Here is a 22568-nt window from a genome sequence, read left to right on the forward strand (position 1 = left end):
CTCAAAAGAAAATATGTTGAAATCTTGAAATAAAGGCTTCAACACTCATAGCAACTATGTGCAAAATATTAAATAATGAAAAGCCTAAAACTAAGCACAAATTTTTGCTTATATATGCAAATTATGTGCGATAAGAGTCTTTGTACATGCTGTGGGAATGTTGGCAATGTGCTATGAAGTGTTTGTATCTTTCTGCATTGCACTGTCTAGGCACAACTCAAAATGGCTTGCAGTCACTGAACTTTCTGTTTATTAACACAGACTTGCATTAGAATTTTCCTATTCTCTGCAAAAATTGTATGACCAAAGTGCTTCTTCTGAACATTTCTGAGCACCACTGCTTGTACTTCAGTCTGGAGTCAGCAGCTGTGTCCTGCTGATTCAGCTCATGTGGTGTATACAGGTCCCTTTTAAGTATTCGGAAATCCAGGAGTGTCTGAAAGTTTCATTTATCCCCTCATAGCAGCATACAGCACGCTCACACCAGGAACCTGGGCCTTGCCATTACGCTAGATGGTCCTGGGGAGGCCAAGGAACCGCAAAAGGTCAGGTTATCTATCTGACTTACTTTATTTTGAATGGCTAAAACAGAGATTCAGAAATTATTAACAAAGCCCAAAACCACACTCAAACCCAGACTGGTTGTGTCAGTAGGCAATACGTCTCAGAGAAAATAAAATATTTCCACATAATAACATACTTGCTTAGCAGAATGCAGGACATGATCTGAGTTTTACACAGAAGAGACAGACTTGCCATTTTCCCTGGGTGTCTGTTGAGATACCTGTACGCCTTTCTCCAAGAAAAGAAGAAAATAACTTATGGAAAGTTTGACTGAAATAGAAAAAAACCTTCTTCATCTGGATAGTATATTCAAAACTGGCTACACTTTCCAGGGACTCAAATACATCTTGATACATTGAACTACAGAGAAAACATACTGGTTACATTTATTCATCTCAATGTGATTTATGGAGATGTCCTTAGGAGAATCAATTCTCTGTAAGAGAGCCCAGCCAGTAAATACAGTAGAGATTTCTGAGTCACTTCCTCACATTTGATTCCTTCCAGAGTAATGCGCTCATTGAAGGAAATCTAAAATGCAAATATAGAAGATGGGCTATCTAAAGACTAAAAAGAATTGAAGTGTGTGTGGGGAAACCCCTAACATTCTGAACACATAGCAAAATCCGGTCTACCTTCTCAGAGTTGTATATGCTATAAATTCAACATATACCAGAAACAATTGCTAGAGGGAAGAGAGGAAAAAAGAAATTAAGAAGGAAGATACAAATAGTAGACAAACAGTTTCAGTTCTGGCATTTCCTAGTCTTTTCTTGCTGGATTTTACAACCTAGAAAATGTTTAAGTAGTTTTATATATAATTTCTGAAAGAAGAAATTCCATTGTGCAGCATCCTGCAATTTTCTCCAGCCCATCAGCAAGGAAGATGCCTTGAGATGCATCATGCAGATCTTGGCTGCCTAGGCTAATGCAGTAATTAATAGCAGTAATATCCATCAGCTCTGCGCATAGACATGCAGTAACGTGTCAGTAACTTTATAAGTGGGTTCACAAATATTTGCTAACAGCAGGGGATTGGTAAGGTTTCAGAATCTTGATTGTTGGTGGATGTCTTTAAAACAGGACTCCTTTGGCCCCTCCCTGGCTGGCTGCCATTCCTATTCATGGTGTTATAACGTAGTCTGGCTACCTGACTACTAGGCCTCTCATCATGTCCTGACATTCTCTTTCAGTACTAACCACTCATCACCTGGAGAAATCAAACGCAGACCTGTTAAAGGAAGTTCAGAGAGAATCTGCCATTGACTGTAAACGAAGACTTGAGTGCTCATGTCTGAAGAAGTTTGAACACTGACTTGTTAGTAGTGGCAGACGCAAGTGGATGGAAAAGGCTCAGCGAAGACAGTCTGGCTATTTTAGCTGCTTAGCAGAACCATTTAACTTCTCAGTATGCATATATTGATAGATTCTGATCACCCAACTCATAACTCAGCTCATTTAGATATATTATCATAGGAACATCACGAAACAACAACTTTTTACAGATTTCCCTGACAAATTTCAAATCCCATTTTTTAAAATGGAGAAAACTAAAGCATTTCAAAGAAAGCACCAAGAATGTTTTAGAAATAAAACAGATTTCCATGAAATATAAACAAGCTTCCCAGTATTTTTTACATAAAAAAATTAAAAGAATGGCTTTTACTAAACCCTTCTCAGCATTTGGTCTCAAGGAGGAAAGCTGGGGTAGTTAGTTGTGGCTCATTCGTTAGCCACGTGGTCTCATTCCCACAGGATCATCCACGTAACAAAAGCAGCTCTGTGTCCTGATCCCCCTAGTCCTACAATTCCCCATTCACGAGAAGAGTATGTTGGGCTGGAAGCAGCAGAAAAGAACAGGAATCGAAGCAGCAGGAAATATGAAACAGCTCCACCAGATGAATACCTGCTGGGATGCCTCTCTGCCAGAGGCATTTTTAGCCATATACATTCAGGACAGATGGTAGTTTTAAATGTTGTGTGATGGGAAGGTATAATGAATTTTATCTATAGAAATAAATAAAAAATATTAACATAGCTATGAAATAATTCTCTTACATGCAAACCATATGTATTAGATTTAGCCTCAAAGACGTAAAAAAAATTAGAGGTAGCCTCAAAGTCAAATTACTCTCTCCTTTTTTATAGATTTTCCCATATCTTTAATTCCTCATCATTCTAATAAAAATCTGCACAGAACTTGATTTCAGAAGCTACATTCATTATTAATGCCTAAGTTAAGCTTGTACATATAACTGCAAGATTTAGTTACATAATGATAATGGGGTTTTGTGAGTATAAACCTACTGCACTGTGAAACTGCGCTCCTAGCAAACAGTAATTATCAACTGAAATGTTCATCTGCCCTTGGAGTGGTAACTGACTGTTATGTATTTAATTTGTTTTGGTTTTCTTTTTTTCTTTCAGAACAACCATTTTTCTGACTTTCTGGACAAAAAAACTGGTTACACAACAATCAATATGCTGGCAACCCCAATTGTGCAGGGTAAAGAGGTGCTTGCTGTTGTGATGGCACTCAACAAATTAAACGCCGCTGAGTTCTCAAAAGAGGATGAAGAGGTAAAAACCTCAAATATCACACAACAGTGCAATTGTTAGTTCAACAAGTAGTTTGAGTGAATCTACCTCTTGATTTGATATTTTGTCTCATTTTTTTCTTTTTTCTCATTTTTAGGTTTTTAAAAAATACCTCAATTTTATATCTTTGGTCCTAAGAAATCACCATACAACATATCTCTACAATATTGAATCCCGAAGAAGTCAGGTAGAGAAAACTTTATTAAGTATAATACTTAATTTTTTGTGTGAAAACATTATTATTTCCACTATTCTATGTTCTTGCAAGCTTATTGAAGTAAGGATAGCATCTATTTTTATTTTTTTTTTATTTGATAACAGTAATGCATCTTATTCTGGAATACTTAGGAATCATATGCTTATGTTTACTTATTGCTGTGAACATTTACTCTCTTTCTCTTTTGTTGTAAATAGATGCTTTTGTGGTCTGCCAACAAAGTATTTGAAGAGCTAACAGACATTGAACGGCAGTTTCACAAAGCACTGTATACTATTAGAATGTATTTGAATTGTGAAAGATATTCTGTTGGCCTGCTGGATATGACTAAAGAGAAGGTAACAAACATTTTGCCTACTCCTAACTCTAAGTTATAAAATCCATCCTTCTAATTCATTTGTTCTGCATATTTCTAGTGCATGTCTCTCCGAGGCAGAAAGTTATCATGCTTTCTAACCTTTTGGGATAACTGCTATAAAACCTAATGACGTCACAAAAAATTACATGCAAAACATAAGCATGGCAAAGGATAAACCCACGATAAACAAAAAGGCTAATTCTGAAATAATTCTAATAATTCCATGTAAGAAAGGGTAGAAGAGAGAAGTGCAGGTCTGATTATTGCTTTATAAAATACCTGCCTTTTAAAACAACAATTAACCTGTACAATCATCCAGAGATAAGCTTCAGATTAGCCTGCAATTTACTGCCAAACATTTCTTGCCTGGAATATATGTAACAATGTTTTCTTAATATCATCTTAAATGTGGCCGTAGCACAGCTATGGAGAAAGAAAAATAAAATTGCTACCTGCAGATGTCATGTTATATATGAACACCCTGTGTCTAATTTTCTCAGGAGTTCTATGATGAGTGGCCAATCCGGCTGGGGGAGGCAGAGCCTTACAAAGGCCCCAAGACACCTGATGGACGAGTGAGGATATTAATTTTTCTTTTTATGAATCTGAATTTCAAAAATTGAGGTTGTACAGGTCGCTTACATGTTTTCCTCTTTTAATTTAGGAAGTCAACTTTTATAAGATTATTGACTATATTTTACATGGAAAAGAAGAAATCAAAGTCATTCCGTGAGTATTCCTTAGCAGCCTGTGAATGTGTGGTAACTAGATATATTGTTGGGGTAGAATAGTAATGTCTGTATTGCAGAAACCGTTTAATTTCATTCTCTCTCTAAAGGTCACCTCCAGCAGATCACTGGTGTCTTGTCAGTGGACTGCCAACATATGTTGCTGAAAATGGATTTGTAAGTTCATAGTAAAAGTAAAAAATAAAAGTTTTAATTCATGCAGTTCTTCTGATTGAACAAAAACCTCCCAAACCTCCCCACAACCAAAAACCTCTGCAAAAATACCATGCTGCTTCCTGTGTCATTGGTTCTCAGTGAAATCAGTAGTCTGCATGGAGACAAAGCCTTGGTATAAACAGGCAAAACATCAGGAAAATTTCCCTCTGATAGTGGTGACATCAGAGGAGTAATATGTGTGTCTAATATCACTTTCCATGTGTGCCAAGTCTCACAAAAAAAATATCAAAATAAAATCATCATATACACAGTTCTAAAATTTTCTTGCGTAGACAATATACATGATTCAAAATTGTGATGTATGACAGTTATTAGTAATCCTACGGCTTTTTTAATAGCGGTAAGGATAGAGCCCTTAGTACGGAGTTATTTCTTTCTATAAACCCCCATGCCATTTTAATCCTGACGTGATTTTATTAAAACGATTACGCCTATGTTTATGCACTATATGACATCACACATGAGGGACTTTTCTGCAAGCACTTTGGAATGACGTCTGTTAGAATATCCACATGTAATTTAATAGGAACAGCTTTAATGTCTATAGCTAGCTACTGTGCTCATCATTGTTAGCTTAGAGAATAAATAGACCTTTTTAAAATACCAGGCCAAGTGTTGGTGCGCCTTATACTCTATTTAAACAATGCCTCCTTTTCTTCATGCTGCAGATTTGTAACATGATGAATGCCCCAGCAGATGAGTATTTCACATTTCAGGTAATTCCAGTAATGTTAAAAATAATAGATATTGTAGAAAAATATGTTAATGCTTTCCACCAATTAGTTATGCAGTTGATTACATAAATAATTACTCCTTTGCTTGTGATGAATGGGTCTCAGAGTTACATTGCCTATATCAATAGCTGTATTACTACTTTGAAAGAAATATACATATCCAATTCTTTGGCTTTCCCACAGAAAGGACCAGTGGATGAGACTGGATGGGTTATCAAAAATGTCCTGTCATTGCCCATTGTCAACAAAAAAGAAGAAATTGTTGGAGTTGCAACATTTTACAATAGGAAAGATGGAAAACCTTTTGACGAGTATGATGAACAGATCATTGAAGTAAGCTTAATGGGATTAGAGGCTGTAAGGAGCCATGTGATGTTAATAAAAATATTATTGTTAGAAGTAATTTTAAAATGTCTAAAAATTTTCAAATAGGCTGTATTACCATCTAACCAAATGTCTGTCTGCTTCACTATACAGTTTCTTAAGGATCAGAAATTTCCCTTTATAAACCCAGAAATTTATGAGAGATTATTTAAGTTCTACTAATGACCAAAAGTCAGATATAGTTCTACTTTTAATAATTTGACTTTTTAGTGATGGTCAGCATCTCCTAATTAGCAGTGAGTAATCAGGTATGCCGTGCTGCTTGCCAATGGATATTGTGCCTGTGATCATGGAAATTCCCAGAGAGCTCAGGATTGCATGTACTTGGGCAAGATGCTACGCAGCATATTCAAGTCCACTCAGCTAACTTAAGCTTCAGCAGCCTCAAAGTCCTGTGGGAATATGGGCCTTTAATTACCAGGTTGAGACAAACAGTGTTATTAAAAGCTGTCATGTGTTAACAGAACCTGTTGATGGAAGATGAAGGTCTCTAACAAGTACAGTTATGCTTTTCAAAAAGCACTACCAGAAATCGGAGTTTAAGAAAAGTATATTCAAATTTTACTGTTATGGTGTAATCTCCACTTTTCTTGCCTCTGTTCCAGACTCTCACACAGTTTCTGGGGTGGTCTGTTTTAAATACTGACACCTACGACAAAATGAACAAGCTTGAAAACAGGAAAGACATTGCTCAGGAAATGCTTATGTACCAGACAAAGGCCACCCCTTCTGAAGTTGAATCTATACTGGTAAGTTTCTGTTCACAGTCACAAAATTAGAGTAGGAAAATTGCTATGTAAAAAATTAATTTCTTACTCGTTTTTATTTTTAGAAATACAAGGAGAAATTAAATGTAAATAGTATAGAAGAATGTGATCAAAAGGATCTTATCAGGATTTTGGTAAGTCATTAAACTGAAAATTCTAGTGGTGTGTTTAAATCAGATAGTAATATGTCCTCATTTTAGAACAAGCTGTGTATAGCCTAAATGCTGACTAGTAGATTTATTTTAACTATCAGTTCCACAAGCTAGATGAAGTTGATTTAGTAACACCTCCTCAACCTCTTTGGTTCTCCAACATGCAGACCTCACTGTTACCTATGGGAAACAGTGTCAAATATGTGTCAACTGACTTGGATAGTCAGAGTATATAGAAACAGTTATAAGAATTAACATTTAAAATGCTTAACTTCTTTAAATATCCATGGGGACAGCACTACACCTATAACTGAATTTATTTAAATTTGAAGGTAAAAGAATGGATCTTTATCTGAATAAGAGAGAACATGTAGGAGTGTCCAGTGGAACTAACCTACTTTCAGATTTATTTTCCTGCATTTCCTTCTGATAGAGAAGTCCAAAGACTTCATCACAGTGACTTCACATTGATGAAACAGATTTGACCTAATCAGCTAAAACTCTACTTCTAGTAAACAAAAAAAGAATCACTTTCTTTCCCAGACTGTGCAGTCCTCTGGCTGTCTTAGTATTTCAATCTAGAAAGGGAGTGTCTTTTTGGAGGAAAATTCCTGTTTGTGCCCAGTTAGTGTACTTTTTTATTGTGGAGCAGTCCTCAAGCAAATGCTTAATTTATCTGAAATAGAATCATAGAATCACAGAATAGTTAGGGTTGGAAAGGACCTTAAGATCATCTAGTTCCAACCCCCCTGCCATGGGCAGGGACACCTCACACTAAACCATGTCACCCAAGGCTCTGTCCAACCTGGTCTTGAACACCGCCAAGGATGGAGCATTCACAACCTCCCTGGGCAACCCATTCCAGTGCCTCACCACCCTCACAGTAAAGAATTTCTTCCTTATATCCAATCTAAACTTCCCCTGTTTAAGTTTGAACCCGTTACCCCTTGTCCTGTCACTACAGTCCCTGATGAATAGTCCCTCCCCAGCATCCTTGTAGGCCCCCTTCAGATACTGGAAGACTGCTATGCAAAACTCAAAGATGTGCTCCAGGAAAATACTGAATGAACTTCCACTTTTAATGGATCAAAACAAAGCTAGGCTGTAGAAAGAAGGTCAAATACACATCTGTTGACTTCCAGTACCAAGCACTTTACATATTTCCTCCTATTATACCTATTATTGCTAATGCAGACATAGACATAGAGAAAAGATCTCACTGAACTATTTTTAGTTATGTACATGTGCATGCTGGAACGCAGTGGTGTTCAGGCTTTACTGGCTCCCACAAAACCAACGCTCAAACAGCTTAACAAGTGGTAAAACCAAAAAATCAAAAGGTGTGTAGCTTCACATACCTTTTACAGTAAATTTCATTTAGCTGCATGAAGAATTATAAAAATTATTAGATAAATGTTATAAAATATCTCTACTGGTAGAGCAACAAGTGATTATCATGGTACAGGCTCCAAATGTAAAAACATAATGCTGGTACGAATTTTTAAATCTCCCAAAGCAATTAAAATGAGTTCCTTCAACATTATAGAGTTACAAATTCAAAGGTCTAATATCTTCTGCACTGCCAGGCCTACATGCAAATGCTTTATCCTATTATAAGACCTGGAATCTCAGATAGCTAATGGGATAAAGCAGGTGTTTCTAGATCTGATGATTCACAAAGTAATGGGTCTTAAAACACCACTGCTCCAGGCTTCCTTGTCCTTGACCTCAGATCAGAGCAGATATAAAGGAAAATCCTAGGGAGAAGGAAATATCTTTGGATGTTCAGCATTATTGGTTGAAATACATGCATGCATTCAGTCATCTTTTTTTCTATAAAATGAAGCTCATTTATAGACTACTATGAAGGAAGGGAGTCATTGTGATCACACAATCTATTTTTAGCATTTCGTAAGACTTCCCTGTATTAATTCTTGCTTGGATTGGGGTGCATTCTTTAAAATGTATTAGCTTTCTCTAGGCTTTGGAATATACAGATGAAAAGTGTTATAGAACAGTTCACTAATATCACTATTACCAGTTAATCAATGTGAATCTACATTACGTATACAAAATAGGGAATTTAATACAGACTTCTTAACCTTTGTATCCTCTGCATTTTAGAATTTAGTGTATGTTTTATGGAGGTTCTTTAGTACAAGGAATAGCTGACTTAAGCTCTGTATCTGCTCTTCAGGAGACAAAAATCTCTGCTTGGCATCCAGACAACTTCTGGTGAAGTTTAGTACATGAGAAAAGATTATGCACTTAACACAGTCCACTACTTCTGGCATGATCTCTCATCAGTGGTCAGGATTCTTCAGAACAGACTGTTGCAAACTAAGAAAGGGAATTACTAGGACAGAATTGCCACCAGCCACCACACTAGAAAGGAAATGACGTTTTATTCCAGACGGGTTAGTTTTGATCACTATATTCATCACTATTCATAAGATCCAACAGGGAAGAATACATAATAACTTTGATTGTGAAAAAGATGAACTGCGACCTTCAGACCAGGCTAAAAGTGAGAGAATCACAGAATTTTATAACAGGAAGGAAAAACTCCAAGGCCTGAGATTTCTGAACTAAGGAAATGTTGAGACAGTCACAACAGATTTTGTTGGAATTCAGAGTAGGAAAATAACACCATCTAGTCAAGATTTTTACCTATCATCTTTGAGCAGAAAGCCAGCAGTATCAAGATTGTGTTTCATAACTTACTATACATTAGTGTGTATCAAAACCTGAGGTCTTTGAAGATACAGTAAGCGTACTGTTGTTAGGCAACATTTCTACTGAAGTCAAAAAAGAAAATAAAAAGGTTTTTTCTAACTGTTTTCTTGCCAGAAAGAAAAACACTGTGTTTTTGACTTTTCAGAAGGAAGAACTACCTGATCCAAAAGATTTAGAACTGTATGAATTCCGATTCAGTGACTTCCCTGTTACAGAGCATGGCCTGATAACTTGTGGAATACGACTGTTCTTTGAGATAAATGTTGTTGAAAAGTTCAAAGTCCCAGCTGAGGTCTGATTTATTTTGTCTTAATATTTATTTTAAGGTAGAAGAAAAATAGCTCATTGTAGATGCTTTAATATAGAAGTAGGCAGCACTAGAATATTACTGGTATGGATATCAATCTTCCATTCTTAATTAAACATTTGCATATTTTCATAAAGACTTAAAACTAATCCTAAAAATGTGTGAGCCATAGAAGGAATTAAATCAAGAGGCATTTACTTAAGAAAAAAATGCTGTTTCCACGTTTAATTCAATAAAAAGCCATTATTTTCATAGAATTTGCTTATTATTACAGTAATTTTATAATATACTCCAATAAATTTTATAGCCATCCCATCACTTCATTTCAACTAACAGCAAAGTCTTCATCATTTTTGTTCATAATAGGTCCTTACAAGATGGATGTACACAGTCAGGAAGGGTTATCGAGATATCACTTACCATAACTGGCGACATGGATTCAATGTGGGACAAACCATGTTTACTCTGCTAATGGTAATATTGCCAGTATTAAGTTTACATTCATCATTTAGTTTTCCTTTCAGTTCCAGCTGGAAAATTCAAGAGCGTACACACTCCAAATTGTCTGTTTTTCTTTTACAGACAGGCAAAATAAAGAAATACTATACTGATCTAGAAGCCTTTGCCATGGTTGCTGCTGCTTTCTGCCATGATATCGATCACAGAGGGACCAATAACTTGTATCAAATGAAGTAAGTGCAAATGTTCAAACATACAGAAATGTAGTATTTTTAATGGCAAATGAAAAACAAAACCAAGAAACCCAACCAAACTATTTCAGAACTCGCAAAAATCTAGGATATACATTCCATATTCATCTGGCATGATTAAACATTTATCCCACTGAAGATTTCTGCCTCAGAGCATTTGCCATGACAGCTGAAACACAAAGACAAAATGCAAAACCAGAATCTTGGAAAGGTCTTCTGGATCTGCAATTCATTTTTAAGAGAGACCAAGGTCTAGCAATGCTTGGATTGTAGCAGAGCCTCATGCATATCAGGCTACAAAGAAATAAGAAAAGTAAATTAAAATCCTTAACTGGATTATTTTTTGTCAAGACAGGGCATAAGCACTTTTCTGAAGAGGGAATCAGGATGTGGCATAAATAAGGGCCAGTTTAAAGTGAGACAGGATTTAAGATGTATTCTTTTTCTCTGCTTTTTCTACGGTCTGATTTGACTAGCTCAGTTGTTCGTGTCATTTCCCCCCCAGTTTACTTAGTGATGTACGTCCTTTCTTGAGGGGTAAGCTCCTCGTGTTATACAGGATTCTCAGCTAAAGAGCTTGTGCTCTGCCGCTGGGTCCACATGCTGTTAAGTTACGCATCACGAGGTTAAGCTTAGCTATTCATGCTCCTTTTTGTTCTGAGTAAATACTCTAAAGGATTTCTTTGTGATTTCCTCCCATTGTTTCTGATGAAATATTAATTAATAGATATTTGTTATAAAACAGTACTAATTTTGGTTTAAACTTACCTTTTTATTACAACTTCACATCATGGTGAGACCCACTCTTCTCCTGAAATGAACAATCTACCTTTTAGCCTTTTACATGTTCTGTTAGGGCTTGTTTCCATGTGCTAGCTGGAGAACACAGTTTTCGTTGAATGTCACGTGTACCAGAAGGTTATAACCGTAATTTTCTGAGTACAGTCTCCATTAACTGTATCTTCAGAATGATTCATCTTCCCCCTCTGACCCTGGATACACTCCTCCCAGCAGAGGCATTTCAGCCTGCATGCTAGAGCAGTAACACAAGGGGATTTTCTGATTATTCTCAGGGATTCTCCGGGTGACGTAGGAGACAGAGAATGAGACGCTGATTCTTATTCAGCAGACTGCCTCTCATCCAAACAAGTTTAAGGGGGGATTTAAATCTTCCTACTGTGGTCTTCCCTAGCTGAAAGCCCTCTACACGAGGTCATACGCAGTAAGGCTATTTATAAAAGTCATCAGGCTTTACCACGACAGTCCTAATCACAAGCCAGAAAATACAGGTAGCATGTAGCAATCCGCCTTGGGTTATCTGAGGAACAGAGTTATTAGCCAAGGTAAGAACGGAGCAAAATACACTTCTAAACATGCAGAACCCCCTGGAGCCTATGTAGATAGGATACTTATACCAGCCTCCCACTACCATAATCTGACACAGAATTTTCTCTTAGTCCAAAGGCAGAGAGATGCTTTCAGATCTGTGATACGTCTGAACACACATGAGCTGTCAGGATTGGTGCCATCCATAAAATGGTGATTTTGGGGGAAGGGAGGACCAAGGGCATTAGAGGAATTAAACTCCATTATACTGTTACTTCAGATTTAACTTACAGTAAATTAGAATCACAGTGGATTTGGCCACATACATTACAGAGTTCAAAAGCCATGCCAAAGAATAAATACTAAAAAGATGGAAAAGGCTACTTTTAAAGTATACAGAAGGCACGTAGGTTAAACAAACAGCAAAACTGAACACACAAGATGAAACAGAGGCAAGTTTTAAAAAATACAGGTTTTAAGGCATCTAACCATGCCTTTGACTTTAGCAGCCCCTGAACAGTCACAGAGCGAAGAGGGAGTGAACGCAAGCAAGTGGAGCTTTTTTTGTTCTGCATCACACCCATGGTTAAGATACATAAACTACTGAACATGAAGCATTTTAAACTGAAATCTGAATCCTGAATCAAAAATATTACCTCTAATATAGAACACTATTAAGATTTGCTTCTTTTTCAACAGGTCAGCTGCTCCACTGGCAAAACTTCATGGCTCTTCCATTTTAGAAAGACATCACCTAGAGTACAGTAAAACCCTACTGCAAGACGAGGTATGTCTGCGTAAACCTTCTGCTCACATCGATCAACACAAAAGATCCAATTAAGTTATGATGTTCCAAATTTCACCATGACTTATTCAAACCCCCACGGCCCAGATTAAGAAATTATGTTAGAATTTGAAATTTAAGTCAAATTCTTATGTATTGTCCACTCTTAGACAAACATCAGTAATTCCACTAGAAATAGACTTAAGATAGAAAAGCTTTTCCTCTAGGCCTCACTCCTCAGGTTCTTTCCACTTTTACAAAACAGTTCATGTTGAAACCAAAGCAGAAAATATAATACATACATGTTGTCATTAAACTGCTGCCCCTAGTTCATGAAGTCTGAGTTCAGCTGCTGGCTCTGGCAGCTGAGGAACACAGGGGCAGATGTGTCTATGGAAGGTCCCCTTACCCCCAGGCCAGAACCCCACACAGGACTTGACTTTGTTAAGGTATCATGAGGCTTTGCTGCAGCTCCCATTACCAATCTTCCCTGAATCAGGCAGGTACTCTCAGCTGCACACCCCCAGCAACCGCAGGGGTAAGATTCCCCACCACAGTCTCCTCAGGCTCAATAAAATGGCGGCAGCGCAGCCTGCCAGGGCCCTCTGCCCCCAGAGCCAAGCTCCTGCAGTGGGGGTCAGCCATGCTTCCCCTCAGCAGCGCCTGGCTCTGTCCTGGCTACAAGGGAAGAGACTACAACTTTTTACTACGTATTTTGTGAGGAAATAGGAGGTTTAACAGGCAAGGCTTGAACACATGTGCCACTTCCATCCCACTTGTTCGCAGCAGCGTGGCAGGCACCCATTTCCACCCTCATTTTTCATTTTCTAGTCCCTGTGGTGTTGCTATTTCCTGACTTCATGAGGCCACAGAATAAATCCTTACGTTAACCAGCAGCACAATGATCATAAACCCCCCAGAGGATTTATGATATAAACCACTTTTATCTTTATTGATGGCAATGTATGTTTTATGTTTTCAAATGTGATGCCAGGGACTAACTCCTGCTGTTTGCTGGAGCAGTTGTCAAGACCTCTGGAGGCTCTCAACAGAGGCATTGCTGGGCCCCACACTCTCTCATTTATTGTCCCCTTAGTTAATGGAAGGAAGTACAACCAGAACCCTGAGAAAAATACTGTGCGATCCTCTAATTCTCTTTGCCTGAGGGCGAGGACATTGCACCTACTATGCTAGATCCCTAATACCACTGCAGGCAATTGTGCCAACCCAGGCTAACAGGAAGAAAAGGTTTCTACTGTGAAGCTTTAAAAAGTCTGGGTTTATGGGACATGAACTGTCAAGAAATTATAAAGAACTGCCACTTCTTTACTAATTATGTGGAATACAGGTGGTTTCCTTGGTTTTAATTTGTATATGGCAATAGCAGGACTTACATCTGTATGAGAAACTGTGGATTTATTTATTTGTGCAGCCTCTGGGGGCTGCATCTTAGATCCACCTACTGATCATAGAGGTTATTTAGCCATTTATTAGCCATGAATAAGGGCCATCTTTAACAGTCGACTGATTTTTCATTTGTAGCATTATTTTCACTTAGGGAATACAGTTGGCCAATTTTGTTACACTATTCCATGAGACAACTAGGACAAACCAAAGACAGTATTATATAACGAATTGAATTGGTAAACTTTCCATCTTGCAGAGTTTAAACATCTTTCAGAACCTGAATAAGCGCCAGTTTGAAACTGTTCTACACTTATTTGAAGTTGCAATAATAGCAACTGACTTGGCTTTGTATTTCAAGTAAGTACAGAAAAAAAGTCAGTCCTATAGAATTTATAACTGTAGTTCTTAGTTCTTTATACATAGAATACAGAGCTATATTTAAAATTGTTAGTAAGTAATTCTTGTAAAAAACGAAGATATTCTTAGATTCATTATAAGTGTTAAAATTAGAGAATGCATAAATGTATATAATACTTAGTATACATTTAGAAGGTCATTCAAATATGCTTTTAGTCACAGCAAACACTGTATTTCACAAGTGTGGATTCTGTAGCTTAACTATGCATGTGTGATATTTAGCGTACCATAGTACAATTACTCATACTAAAGAGGAGTACACTTATGAGATGGAAATTAAGATGCTGGTTTAAAAACAAAACTGCAGATATCAACCGATCCCAGCGCTAAAGATGCCAAAACCTCCAAATATCAAATCATCCATCCTATTCCTAAATTACTGACTTAAAGTACTTTTATAATGAGTATTTTCCTTAAAGGTATTTGGAGCATTTTGGTTTGGTCCAATTGCCTTATGACTGAGACAATTTAAGCACAGAAGTCAGGAAACAATTCAGTAAGTTATTCAACAACAGTTATTAAATTTTAATGAAGAGTAATGCCATTATTAAATTAATTCTAAATGCAAGTCAGAAGATCTATTAAGCAATAGCAAGACACACATGTTTTTGAAAGTTCTTCTCAGTCAGGTCTTAGCACTTCTTTGGATTTTTGAGGTGAGGGAGTGGAAGAACATTTATTAACATTTGCTTCACTTTTCCCACTTCATTACATTACAGGAAGTAACAAACATGTAATACTAAAAAAATACAAATGTCAACTCAAATAGTTTAATATGAAGAATTAGGAAATTAGTAATTTGTTTCTTCGTCATGAGTTCTGACATAATACTTTACATGTCAGTGGTATATAGCAAAATCTAAACGTGCTAGGTTACCTGAAAAGTTTGAGTTCAACCGCAAGAATGTGTCACTTTGATACTGCTATTATTAGGATGCTACTTTGGAAAAGCATAAGTATCAGGAATACGGTTTTCTACTTCCATTTTTAATGCAGGAACTTTTGTTCTCTAATATATGGTTTATTGGTATGTTTTAATAGGAAAAGAACTATGTTTCAAAAGATTGTGGATGCAATTGAAAAAATGGAAACAGAAGAGGAGGCAATTAAATATATATCTATTGACCCAACCAAAAAGGAAGTCATCATGTAGGTGGTTAATATTTTACTCTTCATTCAATTAGTTATCTAGACCTGATTTGAAAAGAATCTGGGCATTTAAACATGTACATCAAGACCTGGTGTTATTGTCCAATGATGAGCATAGCAATGATTTTAAATTAGAAATAGATCTCAGAATGTGCAAAATGTGCATCCATCTGCATCTCAGGTATGTAAATTCCTTAGAAAAAATTCTAGACCTTTATTTTTTTTCTATTATCATCCTAACTACACTCCTGTTCTATGTTTTCAAAGGGCTATGATGATGACTGGATGCGATCTGTCTGCAATAACCAAGCCTTGGGAAGTGCAAAGTAAGGTAGGTAATTTTTGAATAACCAGGACTGCACTTCCATCTATTTTATTGCCTATTTGGTGCATGATCATAAAAAAATTATCAGCTGATATTTAATATCTGTATTCAACTGTGTTTCTAGAAAACAACCTCTATTTTTCTGTCACTGAGAGTGTAAGGATTCCATGACGACTATCCCCAACCACTTTACAGTTGTTCCACTCTTCTCTACTTGTCCTTCAGCTAAAACTAGCATCCTCGATTCTGTCAGCTGTCTAGCTACCCTTAAATATCACTCAGCTATTTTTGTGCTATCCAACTTTTGCTATTTTCCAGATATTTTTAAGGTACAGATTTACCAACAGTACAATTTGAATTGTGTCTATTCTGTAGGTCTTGGTGCCTTTGCAAAGCAGCTTAAACATGCTAAAAATTAAATTCTGTAATACAGTGTGATACTGCTTTGTACATAAGTACTTCAAGTACTCCAGCACTGACCATCACGCTCATCGCTCAGCCTTACAGGAATAGGTTTTAATAATGCATAATGAAAATACAACCCTAAGATGCTTGTGAGGCCTTCTAACTAATACATATTGCAAGTACTAGAAGACTGTTACATTGTCAATATTGTCTTTTTCGTGTTGACAATGATCTATCATATACTCAGCATGCACCATAATATCGACAGAGATAATCTACTGGAAAAACCCTTAAGTACCCTAGAGGGTATCTGTAATTCTTGAAAGAAATGCTTGACTGTCTCTACAGGAATTAAACAGTGGAATCATACTTGCTTGAGCAAAACTCCCTCTTTCTGGAGAACTTTTTAAACTACTCAGAGATAACGCAGCTAGCAAGAAATTAGTTCTCTCTTTGTGGAAGGGAAGCTGGTAGTAATAGCTAAGTAGCAAAAAGTAATACACCAGTTCTCAGTCAACACTTTCACATTTTCTGAAAAGCGTGTCTCTTTTATTTATTAATTTATATGTCCTGCTTTCTGCTGACACTTCCACTGAATTGTGATTTTTCAGGTTGCCCTCATGGTTGCAAACGAATTCTGGGAGCAAGGTGACCTGGAACGAACTGTGCTACAGCAACAACCAATTGTAAGTACTAAATAATGTAACTGTATTAATCAACATTAACTGCTATTAAAACACTGATTAGATAATAGGCCATGTTGCTTACTAGATTATTAAAACAAAAAGCATGATAACTCTGTAACCTAAATTACGACTATTCCATTCTAGCCAATGATGGACAGAAACAAAGGAGATGAACTTCCTAAGCTCCAAGTTGGTTTCATAGATTTTGTGTGTACATTTGTGTACAAGGTAAGCATAGATATTTTTTTTTGTTTTCCCACTGCAGCAGTTCTGCTGGCACAGTTAGTGACAAACTGTTACAGCTGAAAAACTCTAGACAGGAGCAGGACTTTTGGTCACAGGGTAAACAACTATCACAACCACCACAATATTTCAGTCTTTTGTTACAAAGAAGAATTGCTCCCACAAATCAAATTCAAAAGGTGTGAAGCAAATGCATAAAAAGTGAATATCTCAGTGAAACTTGAGGGCACTGAGGTTTTGTTACTACTTTGAAAGACTGAGTTAGAAAGCCCAGTCTGATTCTTCACAGTCCCATTAAATCTAAGTATGCAACATGTAGATGGTTACACAAAGCTGTTAATGGCACAGCAAAGGGAATAGGAAACCTGTAATATTGTGGAAATACAGATATTCTGTATCTTCTGTAAGGCACTGAAATGCCAACATTATTAATTCCTCACTAGCTTTTAGTATTATCCCAAAATGTCACATAGAAAAGTGACATGTTATACTTTAACATCTTCAGATACATCTGCACCTGCTTGGAATCTACTATAGGATACTAGACATTTTTTTTATATCCTGATAATCATATGATAAAATATCATGCATCATAGTTATAGTTGTATGTTTCAGACCATCAAATGTGGGATCAGGGAAGATACTAAAATATGCAGTATGTAGTTCAGATCCTTCTATGTACAAAATAGGGCATTATTTTCCCAACATGGTATTTCCAATAATAGACCACCATGCATGGGCAAGAACATACTTTCAAATGTGCAACAGCTGGTACTCACACTATTTCTTTCATAATTTTTTCTCTTCTACAAAAACACCACTACCAGAGATAGAACAAGTGCTTGAAAAAAAGTTACATCAAATAAAATCGGTTAATCTAGCATATATACTGAATTAATTTAAGAAAGAAAACTAAATGTTCTTTCTGCAAAGCAGCATTATTTAAAAAATCCAGACTTTACAAATTGTCAGTGTTACAGGTTTCTAATTTACTGATTTAAATTGTTTGTACAGGAATTCTCAAGGTTTCACAAGGAAATTACACCTATGTTTGATGGTCTTCAAAACAACAGGGTTGAATGGAAAACACGAGCTGATGAATATGAAGAGAAGATGAAGGTCATTGAGGAACAAAAGAAAAAGGAAGAAGAAGCAGCTGCAAAAAAAGGTTAAGTAGCTTCTAATGTTTTCATTTATATATATTTGTAAGGCATTCAACATATTCTCTTTCAAATTCACACATGTAGTGCACTTCTGCAATATTCTGTTAAACTTTATACTAACAGCATGCAAGTTCTGAATTAGCCAATTAGCTTTACCTTTACTTGGAAGAGGAGTAACCTTTAAAGATTACACAAATCCAGTACACTGACCTCATTTTACGAACTGCAGAATTATAGAAAATAGGACCATCACAAGAGTGAAGGGAATGCAAAATTTCTTTTAAGACTTATAACTGAATGTAATTAAAAACTTATTTATGAATGCTGCAATCACCTGAAATACTAGAGATTTATAAATTCTGCATCAGCCCCAAACATATTTAACTGCTTTTAAGTTGAAAATGAAAAGCATAAGGAAAAGAGTTGGGAATGGACAGTGTTCATCTGTAGCATTAAAAATCAATGCAAACCCCAAGCTCTCTTCCAAATTTAAGATAAAGCTTTTGGCTCTAGTTTCCTACACACAGTTTCTTGGCTGAAATACACTCATATTACAAATTTAACACTGATCTTCTTAAGATAGCTCAAGTCTTAAAATTTAAAATATGACTCTGGGTAAGATAACCTAGAAAAGAAACTGATCTTATAGAAACTGAGAACCTATTGCTCAAGTGTAAGAGTGAAGTCAGTCAGTTATTTTTATTCTGTATTTCATGTGGAAGAGCAAGTCAACAGCTCTGCCCATCAGCTAAGATGACTGAAAAGGTTCAGAGATTAAAACAAAACCCCATGGGTTTACTACAGAATGATTTATTGTCAGCTAGTTTGAAGAAGAAAAATTAGTTTACTCTAAGTGTGTGTTTCATATCTTTAAAACATAAATGAGTACTGAATAATTTGTTAATCAGTGTCTGTGTGCAATAGGTGAGTATTTTTCACATTTCATACAAAAGCAAGGCTACTCAAGGCCACCCATCAATTTAATGTCAGTGTGAAGTGGAACTAGAGAGTTATTGGCTCCTAAAATAAATTACACTAGGCTAAGATTAAAACAAAAAGTGGTTGCAAAGTGGTTACAGTAATTTTTAGTTATTTAATCAAAGCAGATTTTCAAATGAGAAGTTTAATAAAAAGAGTCAAATACTGTTATTGTAATAAATTTACAAGTAGTATTTTGGCCTGCTCACACTGTGATATGACTTACACACACTTTCACAGAAATTATGCCCATCCCATTGTCTCCCAAACTTATTTTTAAAGACTTTTTTTTTTTTTTTTTTGCAATTAACCATATAATCTTATTTATTTAAGATTAGTTTATTGCTGAGAACTAGCTGGTTATGAATATGAACAAAGTACTCTTTCCTTATCACAGAATCACAGAATCCCGAGGGTTGGAAGGGACCTTAAAAGATCATCTAGTCCAACCCCCCTGCAAGAGCAGGGTAACCTAGAGTACATCACACAGGAACTTGTCCAGCTGGGCCTTGAATATCTCCAACGCAGGAGACTCCACAACCCCCCTGGGCAACCTGTTCCAGTGCTCTGTCACTCTCACAGTAAAGAAGTTTTTCCTCATGTTCACATGGAACCTCTTACGCTCCAGTTTATACTGGAATCTAAGCAACTGAATTTCACAGAAATACCAGCAAAACAAAACATAAAACACCTGGGACCTACACATAACCTCTTTATACATTTGCTTCTTGGCAAAAAGTACAGCTACTGAAGTCAGATCCTATAAGCTTCTTAAATTAAAATTAAATTCTACATTTAGGAGAGTCAGATATTTCTACTCTCACTTGAAGTTAGGACCATCTTACAACACTGGTATTTTGGAATCACTTAGTCATTGACTTAAGAAGTATTTTCCCACAAGGAACCTTACACAGCCAAGCACTGACAGACTGACTTGAAGGAGCTATGGATCTGGCCTTTGCATATTATAACTGGTATCACAAAATGTAAGTGAATTATTTTGGATCTTTTTAAACATGCACTGGAGTGAGTGAGGCCATGCACATTTGTGAAGAACAGATCTGACACTGTCAAATCAAGGCCATGTAAATATATGGGTTTGTTAAGTCAGTTCATGCAAACAATAATTTGATACAGGCTGAACCACGGTGGTTTCTCTAGATCACACTGATTATTCTTAGCCATTCAGTAGACAGAAAACAAAATAAACATATTTGCTGAACCACTACAGTGGAAAGTTCAGAACAGAAACTAAAACAGAATACACTATTAAACTAAGAAAATAAAATATGTAGTTAGTAACATAGTGTTGATTATATCCACAAATTACAGAGGGTAGGACACTGATTATGTGACATGTTTCAATGCAGGTGGAAAGGGTCGAAAATGACCTAGTAACATGGTGATCCACAGCTTTCAAATGTAAGTTTTAATTCTAATATTGGTATCTTAACTTAAATGAACCTGGAAACAAAAGTTATTACATTGAAAGAATCTTAACTATGACCAAAGAACATCTGTGGAATCATTTGAGAGAGATAGTAAAAGAATCAGTATCTATAGATGACAAACATGAGAAGTGTCTCTCTCAATTGGTAATTACAAAGGGATTCATGCAGGGTTGGATAAAGGTTTATACAATTAGGTCAAATTAAAGCTTTTGTGTCATCTGCTTCAAAAGTAGATTTGCAGTTTATATTGATCATGAGTTTATTTCTTTTGCATGGCTTGCATACCTCAGTTTTGTATGTGTGGGACACTTATCTATATTTAACTACTGAAACTTTCCAGTAAGAGTGGTTCAGTGTGTGTTTGGTCCTTTAAGAAATGTTGGTATCAACTGCTACACTATATGCATATATGTATATATAGGATGTGTTATTGTTTCATCTTCTATTTTCCCAAACAAGTAGTGAAATCACATTCAATTTTCAGAAAGTCAAACACACATAATACGGATATTACAAAAGCAACATCTTTTCACAAGAAATTAGAGCAGCTAAAAATAACAGAAAATACTCACTTTACTTTCCCTCTCTGTTTTTTAGCTGAAAATGACGCTGGAGGTGGTGGCGGAAGTGGAGAGGATGGAAAATCCAAAACATGTATAATTTTGTAATTGTTTGTCTCAGACACTGTTCCGGCTACAGAAAAGGCATCTAGAAAGAACTTCAGTGAGCCTCAGTGGATTTCTGCTTTGAATAGTATAGGTCAATTTCTTAACAATCCTCTTAAATACTCACCATTTGTTGGAAATAATTTTAAATTGTAGTAAACAGTTACAATGAAAAACTGGAAAAGAAAAAATAATGGTGCAAAATGAGTTAATTGTGTGCTGTAGATATTTTTTCATGTTACTCAATTTATATACAGTATTTTTATTAAAATATGTAACTTCTGCACACTGTCCAAAAAAAATATGAATAATTTTGACAGATCTTATATGAAATTATTGATTGAAGTCTAACATGTACAATTCAAACAAAAAATGGCAATTTTTGCTGACTTGTATATTTAGATTTTTATATTATGTGTATTTCCTTAATCTGGAATGGTGTTCTTTTCCTTCATTTTCCATACTAAAGTTCTAGAGTAAACCTTCATTTAGGAAAGCTTAGCACAGTTCCCTGGCTCATATCTACAGAAAGCAGACCCATAGTAAACAGTATTTTTTCAAAACCACCGAGAATAAAACTGTAAGTTGTAGCCATCACTCACAGAAAGCGCTCTTTTGCCCATATGCAAGTGGCTCTGCCCACAATTCCTAAACTGACCACCTTTTACTGTAAAAATCTCAAAAGGCAGACTATAAACATCATGCTTTGTATAGAAGTCAGAGTTTACTAACATACCTATAGCAGTATATCTACAGCAGGATCTACTGTTAAAAACATTTTTAAAGACTCACGTAGTTCCAATGCACCTTTTTAAAAATGCAGGAAATTACTCAAAAACCAATGAACTGGCACCAATTTAATCTTGGGAGGGAGAGGACAGCAGAAGTGGAGCACATCAGAATTCATATTACCTCCTTTCTTACAAACAAGATGACAGACTGCACACAAATTAGGTCTTCATAAACAACCATCTCCCTACCAAAACTTCCTGTTCTTGAAGAATGACAAGAGCCAGCTCCATGCTTTCTACTCAGGTGTCACAAAGCCAGCTCCTCCTGCAGATGAAGGAAAATGGC

General features: G+C 36.2%; 1 protein-coding gene across 1 annotated transcript in view; it reads left to right on the top strand.

Annotated features, from left to right (window-relative positions):
* The window catches only part of PDE6C (phosphodiesterase 6C), a gene marked incomplete at both ends in the record, with an annotated part of 29461 nt that extends 7967 nt beyond the window's left edge, over positions 1–21494 (top strand). The window contains 21 exons of the mRNA XM_080621191.1: positions 2992–3144; positions 3260–3349; positions 3577–3717; positions 4238–4312; positions 4402–4466; positions 4576–4642; positions 5371–5418; positions 5620–5769; positions 6426–6569; positions 6653–6721; positions 9621–9767; positions 10149–10256; positions 10365–10474; positions 12518–12605; positions 14266–14366; positions 15468–15575; positions 15843–15906; positions 16917–16991; positions 17136–17219; positions 18249–18402; positions 21424–21494. Coding sequence (XP_080477317.1) covers positions 2992–3144; positions 3260–3349; positions 3577–3717; positions 4238–4312; positions 4402–4466; positions 4576–4642; positions 5371–5418; positions 5620–5769; positions 6426–6569; positions 6653–6721; positions 9621–9767; positions 10149–10256; positions 10365–10474; positions 12518–12605; positions 14266–14366; positions 15468–15575; positions 15843–15906; positions 16917–16991; positions 17136–17219; positions 18249–18402; positions 21424–21494 — 2112 coding nt within the window. The remainder of the gene's footprint in view (positions 1–2991; positions 3145–3259; positions 3350–3576; positions 3718–4237; positions 4313–4401; positions 4467–4575; positions 4643–5370; positions 5419–5619; positions 5770–6425; positions 6570–6652; positions 6722–9620; positions 9768–10148; positions 10257–10364; positions 10475–12517; positions 12606–14265; positions 14367–15467; positions 15576–15842; positions 15907–16916; positions 16992–17135; positions 17220–18248; positions 18403–21423) is intronic.
* Between the last annotated feature and the right edge of the window lie 1074 nt (positions 21495–22568).

Source organism: Psittacula echo (genome assembly GCF_963264785.1).
Source record: "Psittacula echo genome assembly, chromosome: 6".
NCBI lineage: Eukaryota > Metazoa > Chordata > Aves > Psittaciformes > Psittacidae > Psittacula > Psittacula echo.